Genomic DNA, 21,171 nt, shown 5'->3' with positions numbered 1-21,171 from the left:
ATGTTGAGCATCCTCTGGTTTGTGAGACAGTGTCCCTCAAGGCCTCTCATCTGACCGTCCTGAGAAGCGTCCACGCTAACACACATGTCCCACACTTGCAGCCACTTGGGTTTCCTCCAGCATGTCTCAGCACGTGAACCTCTTCACCCCGGTTGTGTCTGCTCAGGCCCTAATGAGCCACGTCCAGACTCAGCACACCCAGCAATACGGAATAGGAAACAATAAATGACTTTGCCCCCCTCTGAGTGAAAGCAATCTGTTGATTAGAGTAGGATGAATAAATAAGGAAGGATGAGAGGAATATTAAAAATGAAAATCCGGCTAAAATGCTCGTATTTACTCATTCATTTCTGCTTCACTGGCTGATTTTGTCAACTGGAAATAAGCTCCCAAAAAATTCACTCCTACCTTGCACGGTTGGACAGCCATATTTATTGCACAGGTCCGTTATCATTTTAGTGCAGTAATATTGTTAAGCCCTGTAGTTTGGAGCTCTGGATGAATTCGGATGGCTTTTTCAAGGTCAGTAGAGAAATCATATTTTCGCCACATTCGCCCCCGTCTTTATTAAAACCCAATCCTGCTTCTCTGAGCTTCATAAGTGATCAACTGTTTCCCCACCTACTGCTGTCCAGCTGTCGAATAACTCACTTTAAACTCACCCAATTCAGTTAGAGTTATTGTCTCTGTTACTCATTTCATTTCTTTGGTCCTGGAGAGCTCAGTGTCTTTCTTTTTCCACTATAGTACTTTCAACATTTGCCCCATCACAGCTTGTTACATCTTTCCAGGACCCTACATGATTGGTTTAAAAGGTGACCTGACCCCCCTTTTTTATTGTTAAATAAGCAGCCCAAGAGCCTCTGAAGCAATGTGCAGATTATTTTGTTAGATTTGCCAGAGAGGTGCTGTGACCCTTCTCTTATTTGCGGGTCCTTTATGAAGGAACCGGGCCACGTGGGTGCGCAAAGGCAGCAATATTTACCCAGCTAACGGTGTTTGTGCTCAGACACAGGAGAATGTAATGGAATCAGCAGTAGGAAATGAAAGGGCTTTAGCCAGCTCTGTCACATGCACAGCTGAGGCACCAGTGGCTCTACCTGTTTACAATAACTTCCCTTTTTCTGTTCTCTGCATTTTTCCCTGATTCCATCAATCCCTCTGTCTGCATTTTTCATACGCTTCTGTTTATATCTCTCCTACGTCTCTTTGTATCTCGTCCCGCTCTCTGTCTTCCCCTTCCTTCTCCATCCCTCTCTCCCACAGTCTCCCAGGTCTGTGTATGGGAAAATGAAATCATCGCTTCATAAATAAAACAAAAGATATACACTTTGAGGCCTCGGCGCTCCCCGTGAGCTCAGTGAGAAATACAAAGACTGTCATGTACAAGTCGGCATGACATTCAGCCCACAAATATAGATGGACGGGCAGCTCTGTGGAGGAGACACAGGAGTCACCATGAATTCAAATGTTCTCTTCTTCGTCCAGAATAGAATAGAATAGAATAGAATAGAATAGAATAGAATAGACACACAGTGAACTTAGTTTGAACTGTGAATAATCTGAGTAATTGTATGTTGTGGAGAACCGCAAAGAAATCCCATCTGTTTCCGTCATTAACTGTTACTTTACTGCTTTTCCCCAGCACGTCTCTATTACATGTTTCACTCTCCCTCCTGTCCAAAGCATAAATCTCACCTTTGACCTCCTCACTTAAAGCTGCATGCACTGAAAAGGAACTTTTTGCACTGAATATGATCAATTGAATGCCTTAAATTTAGATCACCAGAATAAAATGAAAAAGGATGTGGCTGAATGAATGGTTATTGATAGTCATGTGAAGCATGACATCACTAAAGTGATGAATGAGTCATTAAGTGTAACTATGGGCTTTATGAGAGTCCCTATTCTTAGTTTACACACAGGACTGTTTGCCTGCTGCCTCCCATCTCTCCTCACCTTCTCATTTCTAACCCAAAACTCCCACGTCGCAGTCAGACCCACAGCTACCTGCCACTGATACTGTACACATTCCCTGTCACTGCTCGGCAGGGAGTGTAAACACGGGCCCATTTAGATGAGGCACGTGCGTCTTAGGTGAGAGCCAATTTCCACTGCTGTTGTTGACATAGGCTGGTTTGATTAGCAGAGCTGCCTCCATGGCCAGGGCCAGAGTGGCTAATGGTTTCCTCTGCTGTGGAGCCAGCCTGGTCTGCTCTGTGTCTGTAGCACTCAGCTAGCACAGCACCATTAGCGCTATGACTTTGTGTGTTGCTTTGCGTGTGTGTGTGTGTGAGCAGAGTTTGGACAGGGATGAATTTGGAGAATCTGGAGGATGCATCATACACTAATGAATATGTCAGCTTTCTAAATATACTGCATTACATCTTTTAAATAAACATTATTTACAATAATTCATGACCACACCGAGTTTAGAGCCGAGCATTTACCTTAAACCACAGACTGAATGAGGTAAATGGAGGCATTTCAAGCATTTTTTTTTTTTGTAGCACCACTGCTCTGGTCCCTCTGCAAATTATGACACATTAAACATTTTACCCAGAAAAGTATGTGCACGCATGCATATGAATGTCTGTGTGCGTGGGAGTGTTTGGCAGTGAGGCGCAGCAGCTGTTTTTTGCCGAGCAATTAATGTATTTTGCATGCAATGCATGTGTGCTCGCCGTCAGCGGGCGAACAGGTGAGCACATAGCAGGCAGATGTGCTTACATATGCATCTGTATGTTCTCTTCATCTTGGCAGTCAGAACATTAATGAGTTAAATGTGCTAATGTCATTTAGGTGGGTGCAGGTAATTGTCTGAGCATTAGCACTGATTTTTATGTATGTGAGAGCAAAAGACAAACACACATCCTTTAAACTTTAAACACAAGGCAGAGCAGTGCAGTGTAACTCCATTAATGCTTCATTCTAATTCAAGAGTTGAAAAAGTAACATAGAAACGTACATAGACGTAGATGATCTGTCAATAGAAACACAGCAATATTATATACAGCAATATTTATATAATGATTATAAACACTGATATTACAGCTATTTGACGTGGAAAATGTTTGACTGCCAATAGTTATAAATGTTATAGTTATAAGTGTGTCTGTGAATAACACACATGTCACAGCTTACACACGGGTGATGTTTTTTCCCCAAGTTTAATCACATATTGTTTACTAGAGTGTGTGTGTGTGTGTGTGTGTCTTTCTGATGAAGACACATGGTTGTTGTCCAGCTGTTGGGTGTAAAGCATTTATAAGGGCCAGGGGTATTTGGGGGACCAGGATAGTGAGTGTGGGGGTCTAATGAGGAATTGGGAGTTGGTGTGGAGGGGGTGGTGGGGGTTACTCATTTCCTCCTTCCGTTTCCTTGGGGCAGGTGCAGGACCCCCCACCCCCCCACCCCGTATGTCCCACGCTATCACCATACACCCAAATTCTTTACTGTCATGAGGCGGAAGCCTAAATGGCAACACACACACTCTCACAGTCCCAGATGGACACACACACATTTATCGCTCCCTGCTGCGTATGTAATCATATACACTCCCAACGCACGGTCACATGCATATGAATATGGCTGTAATATTGAGTCTGTTATTTGCACTCTCCACACACACACACACACATTCACACACTTTCAGAGGGCGCTGGGGAGTGTGGTGTATGGTGCTGATGTTCTGGAAGTGTGAGTCAGATGTATTACATGGCGTGTCATTACAGCTTTCCACTCTGGTTGGTCCCTGTGGTTCACATCACACCCTGCACTGCTGCTGCATTTAGACCTCAGGGACAGACGGGTGTCCGCATCTGTCTCACTGCATGTCTCCTGCTAGACATGGCTCCTCTTTCTTCTTCTGTCTCCCTCTCTTTTTTTCTTGACATCGTCTTCTCTCCTGATTTTGTTTTTTTTGTTTTTTTGTAGTTCGTGAAAGCATTAAACTTGAAGCTCAATTCAATAAAATCTCTGCTGTAAATGTTTTACACTTGTATTTAATGACATTAGATGATACATAGAGACAAATGCATTTGCTGCTGAGTAATTATGTAGACAAATGGTTTAGTTTCATTGCAAAACACTTTGAAACTGGCATCACACTTAGTTAAATGTTAGCTGTGAATTTTCTCTTCCCAGCAATATCATACCCACTGTCACCGCCATGTCAGTGTCTTCAGATTGTAGCTTTACTAATAATAGCTCTATTACAATGTCACTAGTGCATTAAATAATAACAAAGAGAAAAATCCAGCCTACCAAGTATTAATTTCTTCTTGAAAGTCCTTTCATTTTCTTTTCTCTCACATTCACTCCCACCTATTTATTTGTTGCAACATCACTCACAGAAACATCTTATTTGCATTAGATTTTTTTATTAGCTTTTTTTTATTTTGACATTTCAAAAGTGAGCCTAAAGCTCTGCTGACAGCTGAATGAAAACACATCTACTGTCTGTATGTCTCTTGTTGTCATAAGCTCTTTTCAAACTAGATTAGCGGCACTGGCGCAGCTCCTTTAATTGTCATTACCAACAGCAACCAACATTTTAATCCGGTAATGTTTTGCATGCTGTATTGTATGTCAGAAGTAACAGCTCTGGTGGAAATTTTCCACAGAATCATTGGCAAACTGTAACTTAAATGCAGTGCTTTCAGTGGCAGACAGGTAAACATCTGGGTACATAAATGGAAAAACTCCATGACATAATTCTCTCCATTCTTTGTCCTTCTGTTTACCTCCATTTAACGTCTGTTTTTAGTCATTGCGTTCCTCTTGTGTGTTTGTGTTTCTTTCTCCTGCACACTCCTCCTCTCTTTCCCACACTCGCATAGCACACAAGCTTGCTGATGAAGTTGCGTAAGTTAGCAAGTAAACACGGATCTCATTCTGACACTTGCAGTATACAAACACGGCCATGCACTCTCCTCTGGCTCGCACTCGTGCTCACAGAGACACTCAAATGCTGGAAATGTTTTATTCAGCGCCGCCAAATTAAATCATAATTTATGTAAAATTCAAATAGTGCGGACATTCACCATGGTTTGAGGGAGTTTAAGGTTAGCAAAGGCAAAGGCCCGCTGAAACACATGCACCTCCCTCCATCTCCCAACCAAGCTGAGGCCAGCTGTGTGACCCAGGGATGAGGAGCTCCCTGTGGGTCACTGAGGCCCATGGACCCTCTAATCCCCCAGCTGCTTGGCCGGACACACACACACATATGCATACTCTCATATGGTTGCAGGCAGTCATGCTTTTACACGCAACATCTCAGAACTGCCCTCATGTTTTCTCTTTTGCAATATTATTACATATTTTAAATTGGGTAGTAAATGAGGTTAAATCTACATCAAAACACACACACACACATACACACACACATGGGCTCACTCCCCTTCTTCTCTTCTCTGCAAACACATTTAGACTGTCAGCCACTGGCCTCCCTGAAGAAACATAAATACTCCCACATGAGCAGGCAAAACAATGGCAACCCCACAACGCATGCACAGCCACTGGACCAAGGCTGCTTTGCCCTGTCATAGCAGGGTCAAAGGTCATCCAGACCTGGGTATCATGGCACTAAAGGAATTTGTCCCACTTCATTTAACCCTTAGTCAAACAGGAAATTGAAGAAACAAAGTATTTAAGGTTGTTTCCAGCAGGTCAAACTAAGTCTGGTGCCTTTGTCTGTCATTAATTAATTGAAGCAGACGAGTCTTAACAGTGACTGTGTAGCAAACTTACTGTAATGGACATCTTACAAGTTTTATAATTGGGCAAAAGATGCTAAATTCATTGTTGCTTATATTACTGCTTTGCCGCGGGGAAGCTGACATAATGCTGTAGAAAAGAGCAGCAGGCATTTAAACCAGAGAGTGCGTAGATTAATGATAGATAGATATTAAGAGGAGAGGTCACAGAGGTGATGGTGGAAGAGGAGGAGGAGGAGAGGGAGATGAATATTCAAGTGGAAACTGAACATGTAGAGGAGAGGGGGTAAATTGAGTTGAATGATAAGAGGAGAAAGGGGAAGCCGGCGGAGGTTCCTGTCTGTTTGGGTGGCCCTGAGTAGGGCTGAGGACCCAGGTGTTCCCCCTCCTCTATCCCCTATATCACTCCATCCCTCTTTCTTTCCTTCTCTTTGCCTCCCCTGGTGGCCTTCACCATTTAATCTGGATTAATGAGTAGGTTGACCTTCGTCTCGCCCGCTCTCTCTCCGGCTCTCTCCACTCCTCACAGAGCTGTACAGGGAGAAATATATTGTTTTCACCCAGACATCCCTCCACATCTGCCTCTGTGTCTTATGTCTTAATTTTCTCTCTGTTCTCTTTCTACCCCTCCCTTTTTTTTTCAATATTTTTTTGGTCTTTTCTTCTCCCTCCTCCCATTTTCTCCATATATCAACTCTTGGCAACACATGTGTGTACGTCTATCTGTGTGTATGCATCCGTCTTTGCTGCTCTGCTGACTGACAAGGCAGTGCTGTTCATTCTCGGGACCACCTGTGTATCCTGCCCCACTGCTCCGTTTGGGTGGTCAGGCCCTCCCAGCCCCACACAAAACACACTCAACTACACACCGATATCTGGGACACGCACGCATATAGAAATCCACATCACCACGGTCCACGAATATCCTCAAGGGAAGTCCGCTCATGCACAAGCACAGACACACACAACCAAGCTGTGTGCGACCTAATCTGTGGTGAGTGAGTCATTCTAATTGGCCAGTCAACAGGTGCTGATCTCCACTCGGGGGACCGGACAGAGGAGACGCACGGATATGATTGCAGAACAAGGGAGAGGCTATAAGCTCAAGGCTTCTGTGTAATAACTACAGTGGGAGCCTTTGTTGACGGCTGGGAAGCAAATGTCTAAATCTGTTTGCAGCTCTCTGCTGCTGATTGATACAGCATCACAGCAATTTGAACTACAGCTAGCTCCACATTTGCTGCATTTAGGCCACGTTGTAACCAACAATAGCACTGTAGCAGGAAATCCACATTTACATACACTTCAATACCCATGTTGCTGTCTGCTTTCTTCTAAGGTATGTATACAAGAAAGCCATTTTTACTGAACTGCAAGTAAACATTACCTGCAAGCGTGCATTGTGTCTGCACTATCTGTAGTGCACAATATTTATTATATTGTATATTTAGAATTTAAATAAAATGTTATGATGTTCCTCTGTTTTTCCCTTTTAACATCAGGCCAGGGGGATTATGGGTAGTCAGAGTAGGTAGCAGTAGGTTGAAGGTGGCTGTAAAGTTTGTTTGGAATAAACAGACAACAGGGAAAAAAAAAAAAAGTTTGCATGCTCGGTTTTACATGAGGGGAAACACTTGATGCCAAAAGTGATCATTTATGATGTTGACCAGGCTCTCGCAGATCGCCACTTTTAAAAATAGCAGCGTTTCCTTTACAGCGAGGCTGATGAAGACCTGACTTGTAGATTTGCGTACTCGCTGTAGCTCGACTTGTGTGTCACTCAGCTGGAAACAGCACATAAGACGGAAAACATTTGAATGGGCCTGTGAAAGGTGAGCAGCCCTCCCTTTTCTTTTCTCCCCCTCTCTCTCTCTCTCCCTCTCTCTCTCTCTCTTTTTCTTTTCCTCCCCTCTGTTTTTCAGTCTCTCCCACTCTTTCTCCTACCGTCACCCTGAGGCCCGCGTGTCGCCTTACCCAGGGGTTTAGCCTCTAATCACCCAAAAGCTAGTGGGAAGGAACCGGAGACTACCAGCTGGCTGCCTCGTTACTGCAGACCCCTGGGACACACACACACATTCCTGCACACACACAAGCTGAAAACACACACGACCTCATATATGCTTACCGAGGCATTTGCTGTTATCTCTTGGCATCTCTCCATCCACGTTCCCCCCACAACTCGATCCTGCCAAGGCCACAGCCTCACCACGTAAACTGAATAACAGGAGGAGGCTTACCGCAAGGGAGGGCCAAATCTCTGGCACGTCCTCCACTCCCAACCAGTTTATACCGGTATTAAATATTGTTTTCCTCTATAGTCTCCATGCATATATACATGTGCGATCACTTGTGTGTGTGTGTGACATCACTAATGCTGTCACACAGTCCCACAGGCCCGCTCCAGGCTAATACCAGGAACAGTTTGTACACGTACAGTCATTTTCTCATTTCTCACAGACAACATTTCTCTTTCAGGAGGGATCCGTATGATTACCCCACCCACTCCAGACCCATGCCAAGAGAGTCAGCACCCTACCCCGGCTACTACCAAGACCCTCCCGTTTCCAGCCGCATACCGCTCCCCCAGCCAGGTGCCCACTCCCAGCAGGCGTCCAGCAATCAACGCTACTACCCCTCGTCCCCCCACACAGGACAGAAGCACGGCATGATGGTAAGGCAGGACGTCCCTCCTTCCCCCACCGCAGGCCACAGAGGGCGGCACTACTACGAAGCCGTTGGAGGGCGAGCAGACGGATACCGGGGGGCCAGCCCCGGCCGCTACACCAGCCCAGAGAGATACCCCGTCACCAGGGAGCGCTACACCAGCCCAGAGAGGTACCCCGACACCAGGGAGCGCTACACCAGCCCAGAGAGGTACCCCGACACCAGGGAGCGCTACACCAGCCCCGAGCGCTACGCCTACAGAGACGAAAGGCAGCCTGACCCCAGACGGAAGAACCCGGTGATAGGTGCAGTGTAAAATGTACACCCCTCTAAAAATGAGGTGAACTTTACACAAAGAAGATATAAATAGCTCAGAATTTGTGTTTCCAGATTTGTGAGACAGAATATCGGCTGTCACCCAGGCTGCCGGTGTGGATAAGTGTGATTTTGCCATATTAATTTATTTGATCAGGAACGCTGAGGGCAATAAGTGACAAGCTGAGAGGCTAAAACAGGGCTTATTTCAGAACCATCTGGTCATAACTGTCGTCACAGGCCAAGGCAGATTTAACAAGCATTAAGGACTCGTATGTGGGTGTACATATAAAAATATATACACATGTGTGTCGAAATACACGTTTACAGATTATACTAACGGGATCTTATTTTGACATAATTTCTATTATGTAGAGATGAAATGAAATGAAGGGAAACTGAATAAATTACATAGATATATAGAGTAAACTTGGTGCCATATGTTGTATAGAAGCAGCTCACCATGAAAGCAGTGCTGACTGGCGTTTTGCACAAGCTGATCAAACTGAAGGAAATAAAGAGGGATCACCTTGACCAGCCAGACTGTGATAACAGACGAGACACAGGAAGCTGAAGTCGACAAACAGGAAATGGAAGTAACTCCCCTTCAAAGTAGCTTCTTGTCCTTGATGTTTTGTCGCTCGGACTTCCTCTACATCCTGCTGTCACACTTTGGTTTGTTTTTTTTTTTGTATTTATGCCTTTGATTATTTGGATGTGGACATGACTCATGCATTTACTGTATATTTTTTATCCATATTGCAAATGTGATATTTTCTGTTTGTGTCTCTAATAACATGTACATATCTTGATCTGCACACAGACACTAAAACTATCCTGTGTGACTCCTCGTACACTGTGCAGCTAATAGAGTTTAATTTAACACTTTATCCCTTAACATATCATTGCTAAAAGTCACTGCACTGAAAACTCATTAAATGTGTCATTGGTGGTTTGATTTAAACATGCTGTCAAATAAGTGTGTGATTTTTTTTTTTTTTTTTTAACACAAATATTTTGCATTAAATGTTTTGAAATTGGTTTCATCCTATTTCTGTTTCATTTAACGGGTTAGCCAAACTGTGCATATTTCAAACATCCAGTCGAACTGTGACAACACCATGAGTCATCACTTTAAAAATTCATTACAATATTCAGCTTAATTTCTCTGAGCACAATCGCCAGATAAATTTGCCCAGTGAGATGACTGATAAGAGTAGCCAGGCTTCTGATAATGACTAAATCATCTTCGACAATTAGAGTCAGGGAAATCTCCACTAGAAAATGATTACTGCCCAATTTGCTCTCAGAAATAAAGATTGCACTGATTGGTGAAATTAGACTTGAAATGGGGAATAATTAGAGTTTGGAGAAGGCTTTTTCTATCAGCTAGTGTTTAATTAGCATCAAGGCCAACAGGGACTGGGCCTCTGCTGATCCGTCTAGTCTCGGCACTGCTTTGACCCTCTCCTGTCTGAGCTGAAATAGACCAGGCATTCAAACCAGGCAGCACAGGCAGATAAATGCTTGATCAATCGTTTTATTTAAACCAATTTTAAGCAGATGAGCTCTTTCCAGATAGAGTGAGGACAAACAGCCCACTTCAGATGAGGCGCTAGCTTATTATAACACATTTCTGTTCATGTTATTCTTCTCAAAACGGCATTACAATGCTTTCCACAAACCAGAATAGATAAAAGCTGGATAAACAAGAAAGGGGGGAAAAACATCCTGTGACCATCCTGTGATGACACGACAGGGAAAACAGCCCCTTTCTTGCTAACACCTGAACTAAAGCAGATTTAAAGATGCAGAGCCAGTGCATCTAGATCAGATGTCGAATCAAAATCTGATATAATAGATCAGTTCTGCAAATTTTAGCTTCCAGAGAGAAGTACTTTCACACATTTCACACATGAAGGAGGTTTGCATGTTTCAGTTCATTACATGTCACATGTACTGTGGCTTTACCATTATCAAAGGCGTCACCATGCCTTGATAATACCATGATAATAGCATGGTAATGGTATTAAACCATGGTAACACAGTTTGCAAGCACGGAACATTTTTAAAGCGCTCTTTCGAGAGGCATTCAAAGACACTCCAATATCTGAACATGATGAAATTTATGGGCTATTCAGTTCCACAGTAAAGTCTAGAAGAAAAACAATAAGAGGGCTCTCAAACACACCAACACAGAGAAAGTCCCACTTCACAAAAAATGAATATACAAAACAAACAAAAAAAATCTTCACTAAAGGTTCATTTACTTGGCTTCACTGGCCACATAATGACATATGAACAACTTCTTCAACTGAAAGCTCCGTTAGTAAGAGGACCTTGAGTTTTTGTCAACAACTTTCAAAGGTCAAGAATAAACTTTCACACTCCACAATAAGCTCAACCAAAAGACTGTAGAGAGAAGAGCACACAAACAACTGGCTTCGTAGAAGAGATGAAAAGTACAGTTATTAGGTGAAGTAAACACAGTCCAGTTTCTGTGTCTTTGCGTCACCCACAAGTCAATCCAGTCCGCGCAGTCATTAATCAAAACTCACAACATTGAGTCGCTTGTAGCTACAATCCCTGGACTCCAGCAGTAACTTAGTGTGGAAATGTTTCCTGTCAGTCCACAGGGGCCGTGTCCTCAAAGCAACTTACAGCACTTAAGATGCCTTCACTGGCCGTTCACTGTACTTTAAAGAATAACTGCGCAGTAAACAGCCTCCTACAAGTGCTTGCGGTCAGTTTTGTTGCCAAAGACGATAAACAACAGCAATTGAACATCCAAGAATTAATTGCGTTTAATGTACATTCAACAAAAGCTTTGAAATCACTGTCAGGAGCACTTGGCTGTAACACACATCTCACTGAAATCACTCTTCCACCCACACTGTATGTAATCAGTTACACTGTGTGTGTGTGTGTGTGTGTGTGTGTGTATGTGTGTGTGTTTGTGTCTCATGAGTGTCTCCCCTTTGTTCATGGTCATCTAGCAGCGACTCTTTAGTCAATCACATGACACACACACTCAAACTGCTCGCGGTCACGGCCGTTGATGCGCTGACAGACATATTTTCACGCCTCCTATCAGCTCACACTCGTACTGTGTGAGGACGTTTTCTTCTCTGACTCCATGACCTTTGATTCAGCAGCCCGTACCCTTCCTTAAGACTATTAGTCTGTTCTCTACACCCATCCTCCTTCTGATTCTGATTGGACCTTTTTTTTTTTTTTGATTTTCAAAGTTCACTTAGATTTTCCTCTTTTATTATGAGAAGTGTTTTTTTTTGGGGGGGGGGGGGTTGGAATTAATTTGACACATGAGCCCAGATTTTTGTTGCAGTTACTGATGAAGAAAAAAAAAAAAAGCAGAAGCACACGCTGTTCCCTAGTCGATTGTCATGAACCACAGGGTTGTGGGAGAATTCCCCGGTTATGTTCTCTTAGCATTACCTATTCTGCCGGCGCCCCTGTCGAACACCTTAGCTTGTTAGCATGTGTCAGTCAAGAGGCGTGCTCTGGGGAGGGCAAAGTGGAGAGCTGAAACAGTTATCTCTCCCACACAGCTCCCAAAAAAGACGGAGCTGCAGGAGATAGACGGAGGAAGATGGAGGGGGGGTGTGTACAGTAGATAGAGAGTGTGTGTGGGGACTATACACCCTCGCATTGCAGAAAGAAGGTACGGGTGAGCGCCCACAGTGACCTCGGCCTACTCACCCCCCCCTCCCTCCCCTTCAGTCTCTTCATTAAAGGCACATTCCACTGCATTAGCCCGCTGTCCTTCTGTCCTTCACCTCCTGTCATTCATTTCAATTCAGCCCTCGTTAAGGCATCATGGTCTCGAAATCGAGAGCGGTCGGAGCGGGCCGAGCCGAGCTTCTTATTTAATTATACAGTTCATTAGAAAGCAGCCCCCCCTCCACCCCCCACCCACCCTACCATCCCAGGTCTGAGACAGGCCATGGGAATAGCTGGTGGCTAATGTGCAGTTTAAACGGCCTGAATATGGAGATTGGTCCAGTTATGGATTACCGTTACCCGTTAGCCTGCCCTTCACCCACCTCTCTCTCTTTTATGTCTGCCGTGTAGCCTTTTGATACAGTATCACTCACGTTGGAGTGTGCTCTTTCAGCCAGCATGTTTGTTTGATATTGTTCATGAGCTGTGAAATTGAATTTCCACAGCTGGGCTGATATTGGAAATAATTTCATATCCTGTGCAATATTCTTGCTCGGTTTCACCTTGTGTTGTGTTTAAGACATCCTTTTTCACTTAATGTCTTTTTTTATTTATTTTTTTTATTTTGCCGAGTCGATACAGCAACACTGTTAATTTAGACCATATTTACCCTAAAAGCAATGTTGGCTCGCTGGCTGCTTCTCGTTCGCCCACACACCACAACCAAGCCACCAACCACCATCTTTTACACCAACTGTCGCCATGGCAACGTGGCCGCCGCTCCTGGCACAGCAGCCCCTTTCAGAGCTGATGACATCGTCGTGGCAACAATGAAAGGTTCATACAACCCATTATGGAGGAAAACTGGATTTTTTTTTTCCCCCGGGCAGTGACTGAGCATCCGAAAACCTCATACACTGTTATACTGTAAACTCCTTTATCAAAAAAAAAATGTCTTTATTCTTTACACCAACTCTGCTACCAAGTGATACACAGGCAGCTGGAACACCATCTGCAGCACATTCAGCTTTGGAAGTGGGTATCACTTTAGTGTGGTAAGCTCTTGTGGGTGCAGCCACTTAGCATAAATACAAACCTATACTCAGAAAGCTGAACTCAGCATTTCTTGCTCTACTGTTTGAGATATTTTTTTCATTTGAAGTCACAAACATGATCATATTCAGTGAGTCTGTTTTTTTTTGTTTTTTTTTAAACCTGTGGATGCAGCATCAGGGTGAGACCACTGAATGGTTTGCGGGGCTGACACCTGAATAGAGCAGTGTATTACTCCCAGGATTAGGGGACTGCATTGTTAATTTGCCTCCTAGGCCCAGGAGGCTTGGTCAGACCCCTACCTCTATACCCTCTTACCCCCCCTGCCAGCCAGGCATCCAAACCCTGCAAAATCTTCTCTTTATATATCTTCCCCACGACCCTCTCAGCTTTCCTTCCACTCCGACAATGAAAAACACCAAAAAGCGCTCTGCACACTGGTGCTAACCCAAGGCTAGCACTGCGGTTCACTGGGTTGTGATGCGGCCAACAACAGCTGAAGTCCGTGACCCCTGGACCCCATCCATCAGGCTTTCAGCACCAGCCCTGGCCTCTGACACACACAAAACTTCAGCCAGAGAATGGGAGCACGCAACAGAGAAATGCATCAATGTCAGCGAGACACTGGAACCATATAAAATTATATGTACGCACTTTGTCCAACATGCATTCAGTACAAATGAGTCTGCATGCGAGCGAACACACACCAGTGTGGTTGTGCATGTGAATAGAAAGTTATAAATATTTCCAGAGGCTCTGATGCTGCCAAACTGTGGTTTTGTGTGTCCGGACTGAGCTGTCTGTCCTGCACTCGCTCAGATCCTTGTGTTAGGTTCTTATTCTGACACGATTTCATATGCTTCTACTGCTGTGCCTTAACACACACACACACACGCACACACAAGCTGCATTTACAGACACACACCACATCCGTATCCCTCACACACATGTTACCAATGTGTGTGTGTGCGGCGGAGGCTCAGCTGACCGCCTGGCAGTCACTGTGAAATTGGCGCCCTTCTCATACAGATGCCAGGTGTTTTGCTTGGCAGTCCGGGGGTGCTGGGGGTGAGTTTGTGTCAGGGGTGTTGGGTTGCTGTGAACGGCAGGGGAAAGGATGGGGTAGTATGTCATGTGTCCCTGTTAGCCCGGCCGCTTGGCACTGCCAGGCCCAAGAGGAATTAGAGACTGCTTAGTTTCCATAAGAGCTTGAAAGCGGTGTGTGATATGTCGTCTTCGCCATAAGCCGGCGTGATTTCCCAAACGCCGCTGACACATGGAGCTACGAGCCACCATCGTCGTTCAGTTAAGCATATGCATGTCAAGTGTCAAAAATTACTTCTGGAGATCTGGTGTACAGTTACATTTTGATAGTGTTTAAAAAAACATTGTTTGTCCTGGTGGTTCAAAAGGGCAAAGGTCAAGATTTCAAACTACAGCCGTGTCCTAAATCAGAGGCCCCATCCTTCAGAGGCTGCTTTTGAAGACCAGCTGCATCACAGCGGTGTGATGAAGCTGTCCCATTTCGAAGGCTCCTTGAGCTGCGGCTGAGAAATGTGTCCCGGGCAATGGGTGGATCCTTTGTGGGTCAACCTATCCCATGATTCATTGCGTGCCAGTAATGAAAGCAAACAACATGACAGAGAGCCGGAGGATTACACTTGTAAGTATTGGAGCTCAGTTCGACTAACGGTATGACTGCCTCAAAACCTCGAGTTTTTGTGAAAAAAAAAAAGTTACATATCGTGAAGGTTGCTAAGCAACAAGAGCCATGCTAGTGAAAACCCTCCGTAGACCACCATCTCATTTCGGTTCGGCCTTTGCTGTCTATGGTATGAAGGGCCACACCTTCGTAGGCCGCGTGCTCTGAAGGATGCGGCCCCTGAACCGGGACACAGATTTTCTCACTCGGGTCATGTGACACTCAGAATTTCATCTCCAAGAAAAAGTTTGACATTTTGGGAAACGCACTTTGTGGCAGAGAGCTATATTTTCCTAAATGTCACCCTGCTTTAATCCCTGGTACAAATCCCATAATGGGGCTCGACGGCGTCTTTTGTTAGTACCTCAGGTTTGCCATTAAAAGTCGGCACTGGTGGACGAAGGGTTAACACGCCCTCACTGCCCATCATCTCTCTGCTGTAAAATAAAACAAAAAACAAATTGTTCTCACTTCAGTTTTGGGCCAAGTACAGTTTGATTTCTCAAATCACATGTCCGTCCATGCAGCTGTAAGGAACAGGCAGGTCATTTGATTTCCGGCCTTGCATTCATTTCGCGGAGATGGTCATTCCAGTGTGCATTAGATAAGGGTGAAGACAAAGTGGAGCCTCACTGGAAAGTGGCTGTAGCAGCCAGCTGTGTAATCCATCCACGCATTCCTTCCAGAGAATGCCAAACAGCTCGCTGAAAATGAGCTGCGGACCCGACTCCATTAGATCCCCGCTCCGTCAAAAACACGCACACACACACCTCACACCCTCTGTAGCTGCAAGTGACACACATGCTCCCTCTCGGCGCGCCTGCCACCAGCTTCATTAGTGCTAAGAAATGTCCTGCTCGTTAAGCCGAGGCAATTAGTGGCTAATTGAGAAGCTCTCTGCAGTGAAGACAAACTTGCTTCCTTATGCTTCTCTTGTTGCAGCTTCACCGCGAGAAGCGTGTCTGCGTTTTGACCGGTTTGTGCGTCTGGCTCCCACCTCTTGCTTGTTTTCTGGAGGCGATCGTTCAAACGAAGCTGCGAGTCTGAGGGAGAAAAGGAGCAACAAAACAAAACAAAAATAACACTGGGAGAAGTTTTCCTGGCTCCTTTTTTTTATTGCTGGAAAGAGTTTCTGGTGGCAAAAGCATCTGACACATTATTTTTTTTTATAGAACTGTTTATTATTATAAGTGTTTTGCACTTTGCTCAGACAGTTTAGAGCTTCTTTTGCAGAGTTGTGTCATGCGGTGCAGAAAGAAAAGGCATAATGGGGAGTTTCACCGAGTCATTTCAATGTGCCTTCGCCTTCATTATGCCTCCTTTCTAGACATAACAGTGGAGCTGCCACAACTACGCTCGTGCACACACACACACAAACACAACCAACTGCCTGCCCTTCTCACTCCGCAGCTTGACTTTCCATCCCTCCGTCTCTCTCTCTTTCTCTCCTCCATCTCCTCTTTCCATTCTGTCACTCCTCTCCCCCAATTCTTTGCAGTCCATAGATAAGCCCTATGATAGGGAGGAAATGAGAGTGACACACAAACACACACACGCACACACACACACACAGCATGCGAGTCTCTTTCACCAGCCGCTTAGATAAAACTCTTTTGCAGATAAGGCTGATGAAGCTGCAAACATGCAAAAGAAAATAAGGAATTTTTCAGTTTTCATGTTCTCACAGTGCCCCATCGCCTTGAGTGATGCACAATGTTTCCCCAACAAATGCAGATAAAATGATGACTATCCAGCCCGAGTTTAGTAAATAAACCACACACACACACACACACACACACACACACACTCGTCCTGACTCTTTGTACCCACTCACATTGTGGGTTCCTCCTGTAAACATCAGAGATATGTGACCTGCTCGCTCCGACCACCCTCTGAGAGAGTGTGTTTTTATTACACGCCTTATCTCAGCCCACCCCACTTCAGAGGGAGAAGGACAGGAGGGCCGGTGGGCTGGAGGGGGTGGGCTGAGCTGGGGATTCCCTGTGTACTTTGCTTAATTCCCAGCTAACACACACACACATGCACATACACAAACCTGTTTTCATGCACTGTCGCAGAATAAGGAGGGGGGGGGGGGGGGTCACATGGACTCTGTACTGTTGAAGGTGAGGGTCTGGCCACACGAAAGCCTTGGGCTGACTTCACTTGATAACTGACTCATGTAAAGAAGAGACGCCCCGCAGGGGTGAAGGCCGATGGGTGTCCATGAGGGCGAGTCACATCCTATTCCTCTTCTGGAGTGGAGAGTGGAGTGAGCAACAGCCCTGCAGACACCAAGTCTCCTTCTGCATGTGTGTGTCTGTGTGTGTGTGTGTGTGTGTGTGTTTACTGCATGCGTGTTCATTTATAGCAGAGTGACAGGAGATGTGTGAGTCAGTCACGTTAGGACGTCAAAAGAAACGAAAACAAAACGTGGAGGCAGTTGTCAAGAAGAAACTTGTCTTCCAGATGTGCTGATTTGGACCAACAGCACTGTTTTATGTAGAAATATAAAACATAATGTACAAGACACGTATCGTGGCGCCGATCAAGCAGCAGTTAAGAGTCATTGTGATAATACTTGAGCTCTTTTCCTGCTGCCGCTGCTGCTTCTGCTGGATTCATATGAATATTTCAGACAAGCCACTTGCCAAACAAAACATTGATATTGGATGATTCTGCAAAACCCCAGATTAGGCTCAGTGTCAGGGAGTGTAGTGCCAGTGTGTTTCAGAAGCAGAGGAAGAGGCTGAGAGTTTGTTTTTTTCACAGTTAAACATCCATATTTTATTTCTCACTGTAGCACAGTTAATTCCCACAATTCATTTGTGAATGTTTTTTTTTTGTTGTTTTTTGTGTTTTTTGTGGGGGGTTTTTCTGCTTGGTTGCTCCCGTTTACAGAACCTCCACTGAACACGCTAGCAGTGAGCTAATGCTAACTCACTCCTACTAGTTCCCGCTCCTGCATATTTGAATAAAAATACACATTAGTGTTTTAATGTGTGTGGCTTATCCTCCAGCAGCATCCAGGCCCTCCTCCTCCTCCTCCTCCCCCCTCCCCCCTCCCCGGTGAGGCATATTGATGCAGTGTAAGGAGGTTAAGCCGTCGGTTTAGTGTCCGGGCGGCCGTGACATTCTGCCTCGCCGGCCTGTAATTGACTCGTCGGTGTGTGTATCAGTTAAACCTCAGCTCACCTGCTCTGTGCTTGTCGAGGGGGGGGGTCGTGATTGACAAGCTACTCTAATGCCCCGGCTCTGCAATTTGGAGCACACTGGGGTTTCTTTCACTGTCTTGTTTCTGGCAGGTATTCTTTTTCCTACATTATTTTTATTTTTTTTTTTCCCTCTCTCTCTTTTGAGTCTTGCTACTTGACATTTCTCACGCTTTGTTTTGTTTTCATCTGTCTGGTGCTGTGTTTCTCAACCTGTTTGCCTGTCAGTCTGTCTCTCCCACTCCCTGTCTCCATCACTATCTCTGTTTTCATCTTCCTCAGGTCCGACCCGGGCCTTCCGACTCTTGGATCCAGAGTGTCAGGTGGTGTTAAAGTTACATGGCTCTGGTGAGACCAGCTGGGGGTCTCAGTTACTCTGGAAAGTTTGCTGCTCATGCTCCAGGCATGCCGTTCTGCCTTTGGCTCGGTTTCAGCTGTCTGCTCCTGTACATGTACACATACATGCACCCACTCACTCTCTCTCTCTCTCTCTCTCTCACACACACACACACACGCTCACATTTACCATATGTTCAGCCTCCCCAGTGACTGGACCCCGGTACAGGAGCATTATCTATTTAAGGCCACTAACTCTGCGGATTAGATCAAGATCCAGCCCCATAATGGCTAGTCTGGCACAGCACCCTGCTTCAATTAAGGCCCTCCCCAACACGTCACACACACACACACACACTCTCACGTCAGAATAACGTGATCTCACTCACACCCAGATGTGATCGCGCACACACTTTTTAAAAAAATCTTCCATTGAGCTTAATTGTATTTTAACAGGTGTCATTTTTTCCAACTCAAAAGCGACGTTTACATCATTTGGAAAAATCGACGCCTCCTCATATAAGGTGACGGCTGGCAGGAGAGTAAAGCAGATTACAGGTCATTATAAGCATTATGAGACATATTAACACCTTTCATTTTAAAGGGGTAATGGTTTAGAGAATAGAGGCATCTGTGCTGTCGAGCTGTCAGGAAATAGTCTGAAGACAAACGGCAAATGGGTGATGTAAGGCGTGTTACGGCCGCTGATGATGATTTATAAAACATGTGGAACCATGTGAAGGTGCGACTCGGAGAATGTGTGTTTCTGTCTTCAACCTACGCAGAGTTTTATGCTTCTTAAGCTTATTTTGTCGGATGTGTTTGCAAGATTTTAGGAAAGCGACCTTTTCTGTGGATGCACGTCTTTGTCAGGCGGAATGGTTTGGTCAGCTGAGTGTGAACGCGCTCGAACGCACATACGTATCCACACGCCACACATTGTGTCTTACTGTCTTCACATGCCCGTAAACAGAATGTAGCCTCACTTCCCACACACACACACACACACACACAACCACACACCATCCTCCCATAATGATGAAGTTGGGCCATTTGCTATTCTGGTCTCCCATCTTTATTTGTTTGCGTCGTGGAAGCAGCTCTGTGCAGTACTTGGAGTTGGGAATGTTAGAATAATGAGACGGGCCTGTAAATAATGAAACAAAGGATGTAGTGCATCAATTAAGAGCCATTTACTGCCTTGCATCCGTCTCATCTCCATGCCTATGTGTGTGTGTACGTGTGTGTTTATTTGTTTGTGCCTGTGTGTGTGACTTTCAGATGCGTCCCCGCGCGCTGCACACGTCCCTCTGAAAACACATTCATCAAATTGTGAAACATCACGTTCTCCTCTGACATGAAGAGGAGCCACATTGAGCCACATTGAGGACATTGTCACCGTAATTGCTCTTTGACAGCTATGCACACACGCACACGCGCGCACGCACACATATAATCTTTAATTGCCTCCAAAATGTTTATGTCAAGATGGCGTTGCTAAGATAATGGCTGGGGGACTGCTTGGCCCACACTAATGGCATCTCCATATTTAGTGCTTCACATCAGCGGAGAAATCGGCAGAGCCCATCAGATATTTAGTGGCGTGCAAAGGCTGCTATTGTTGGGGGTGATATTGTGCTGCTGGATGCTGGCCAATTCATTAAAAAACTTATCGCACCAGAAGGAAATCTAAAGCACATTGAAGCATAGCAGAAAGATTTTAATAAATATAGCTAATGTGACATTTTCAATACCCTGCTTCTCTGTTTACATGTTGGAATTCTGTTCCTCGTGTCGCTGCAGCACCAAATTGTTCGGTATTTTCCCATCCCGCTCTCCTACATCTGTTACTTACATTCCAGAGTTCATTAAGCCCGACCGTCTTTTTATGATCATTACGAAGTCGATGATAAAAAATGATACAGCGCTGTTTGTTATTCATGAAGTGGGCTGTAGTAGAAATGAGTATGTCACTGAAAATAACAACAGCCTAGACACTGTCTAAGACCTGTAAACACACCAGATAGACTGTAGAACAGCCTGAAAAACAGACATAACTGGTGTATTCTGTTCATGTTGACTTTCATCATTTATAATTTCAGCCACTATTTTGTCACATTATAAAAAATAATGCATAAGATCCCTCTGACTTTACTGACTTTTCAACATGGAGGAGTAGACAGCTGTTCCTATTTCCATATACAGCTACATCCATAAGCCTCAAAGCTGCAGTGATCATATTATTTTTATGTTAACTATGGATCAAATGACTGTATGTCAGGGAAAGTGATCGCCCACAGAGAATTATCACTCAACTCTGCTGTTCCCTTTTAGCTCTGCTGAGCGTTTTAGCTGCTTTTGTTTCATGCCCTGCATCTGCAGGTAGCTGTGTGGTGAGATAATTAGCAGCTAAATAGCTAGATGCTTTTTCAGGAGTTGGTATAAACCAAACCGGTGAATGTTGAACTTCCATTCGCCAGCTCAGAGAATG

The 21,171-nt window shown here is 44.8% G+C and overlaps 1 protein-coding gene across 3 annotated transcripts in view; it reads left to right on the top strand.

Moving 5' to 3' along the window:
* Window positions 1-9,742, top strand: part of pard3ba (par-3 family cell polarity regulator beta a) — a 143,828-nt gene extending 134,086 nt beyond the window's left edge. For 2 of the 3 annotated variants that reach the window (XM_071464562.1, XM_071464561.1), the window contains one exon: window positions 8,193-9,742. In XM_071464562.1, coding sequence (XP_071320663.1) covers window positions 8,193-8,697 — 505 coding nt within the window. In that variant the 3' untranslated portion in view covers window positions 8,698-9,742. The remainder of the gene's footprint in view (window positions 1-8,192) is intronic. The other variant, XM_071464563.1, reaches the window with a different exon arrangement.
* The last annotated feature ends 11,429 nt before the right edge of the window (window positions 9,743-21,171 follow it).

Source organism: Trachinotus anak, unplaced genomic scaffold (genome assembly GCF_046630095.1).
Source record: "Trachinotus anak isolate AG129_WGS33_773 ecotype Australia unplaced genomic scaffold, CSIRO_AGI_Tana_v1 ptg000026l, whole genome shotgun sequence".
Classification (NCBI taxonomy): Eukaryota; Metazoa; Chordata; class Actinopteri; order Carangiformes; family Carangidae; genus Trachinotus; species Trachinotus anak.
The sequence above is the reverse complement of the archived record's forward strand: the minus strand, read 5'-3'. Positions and strand labels throughout refer to the sequence as shown.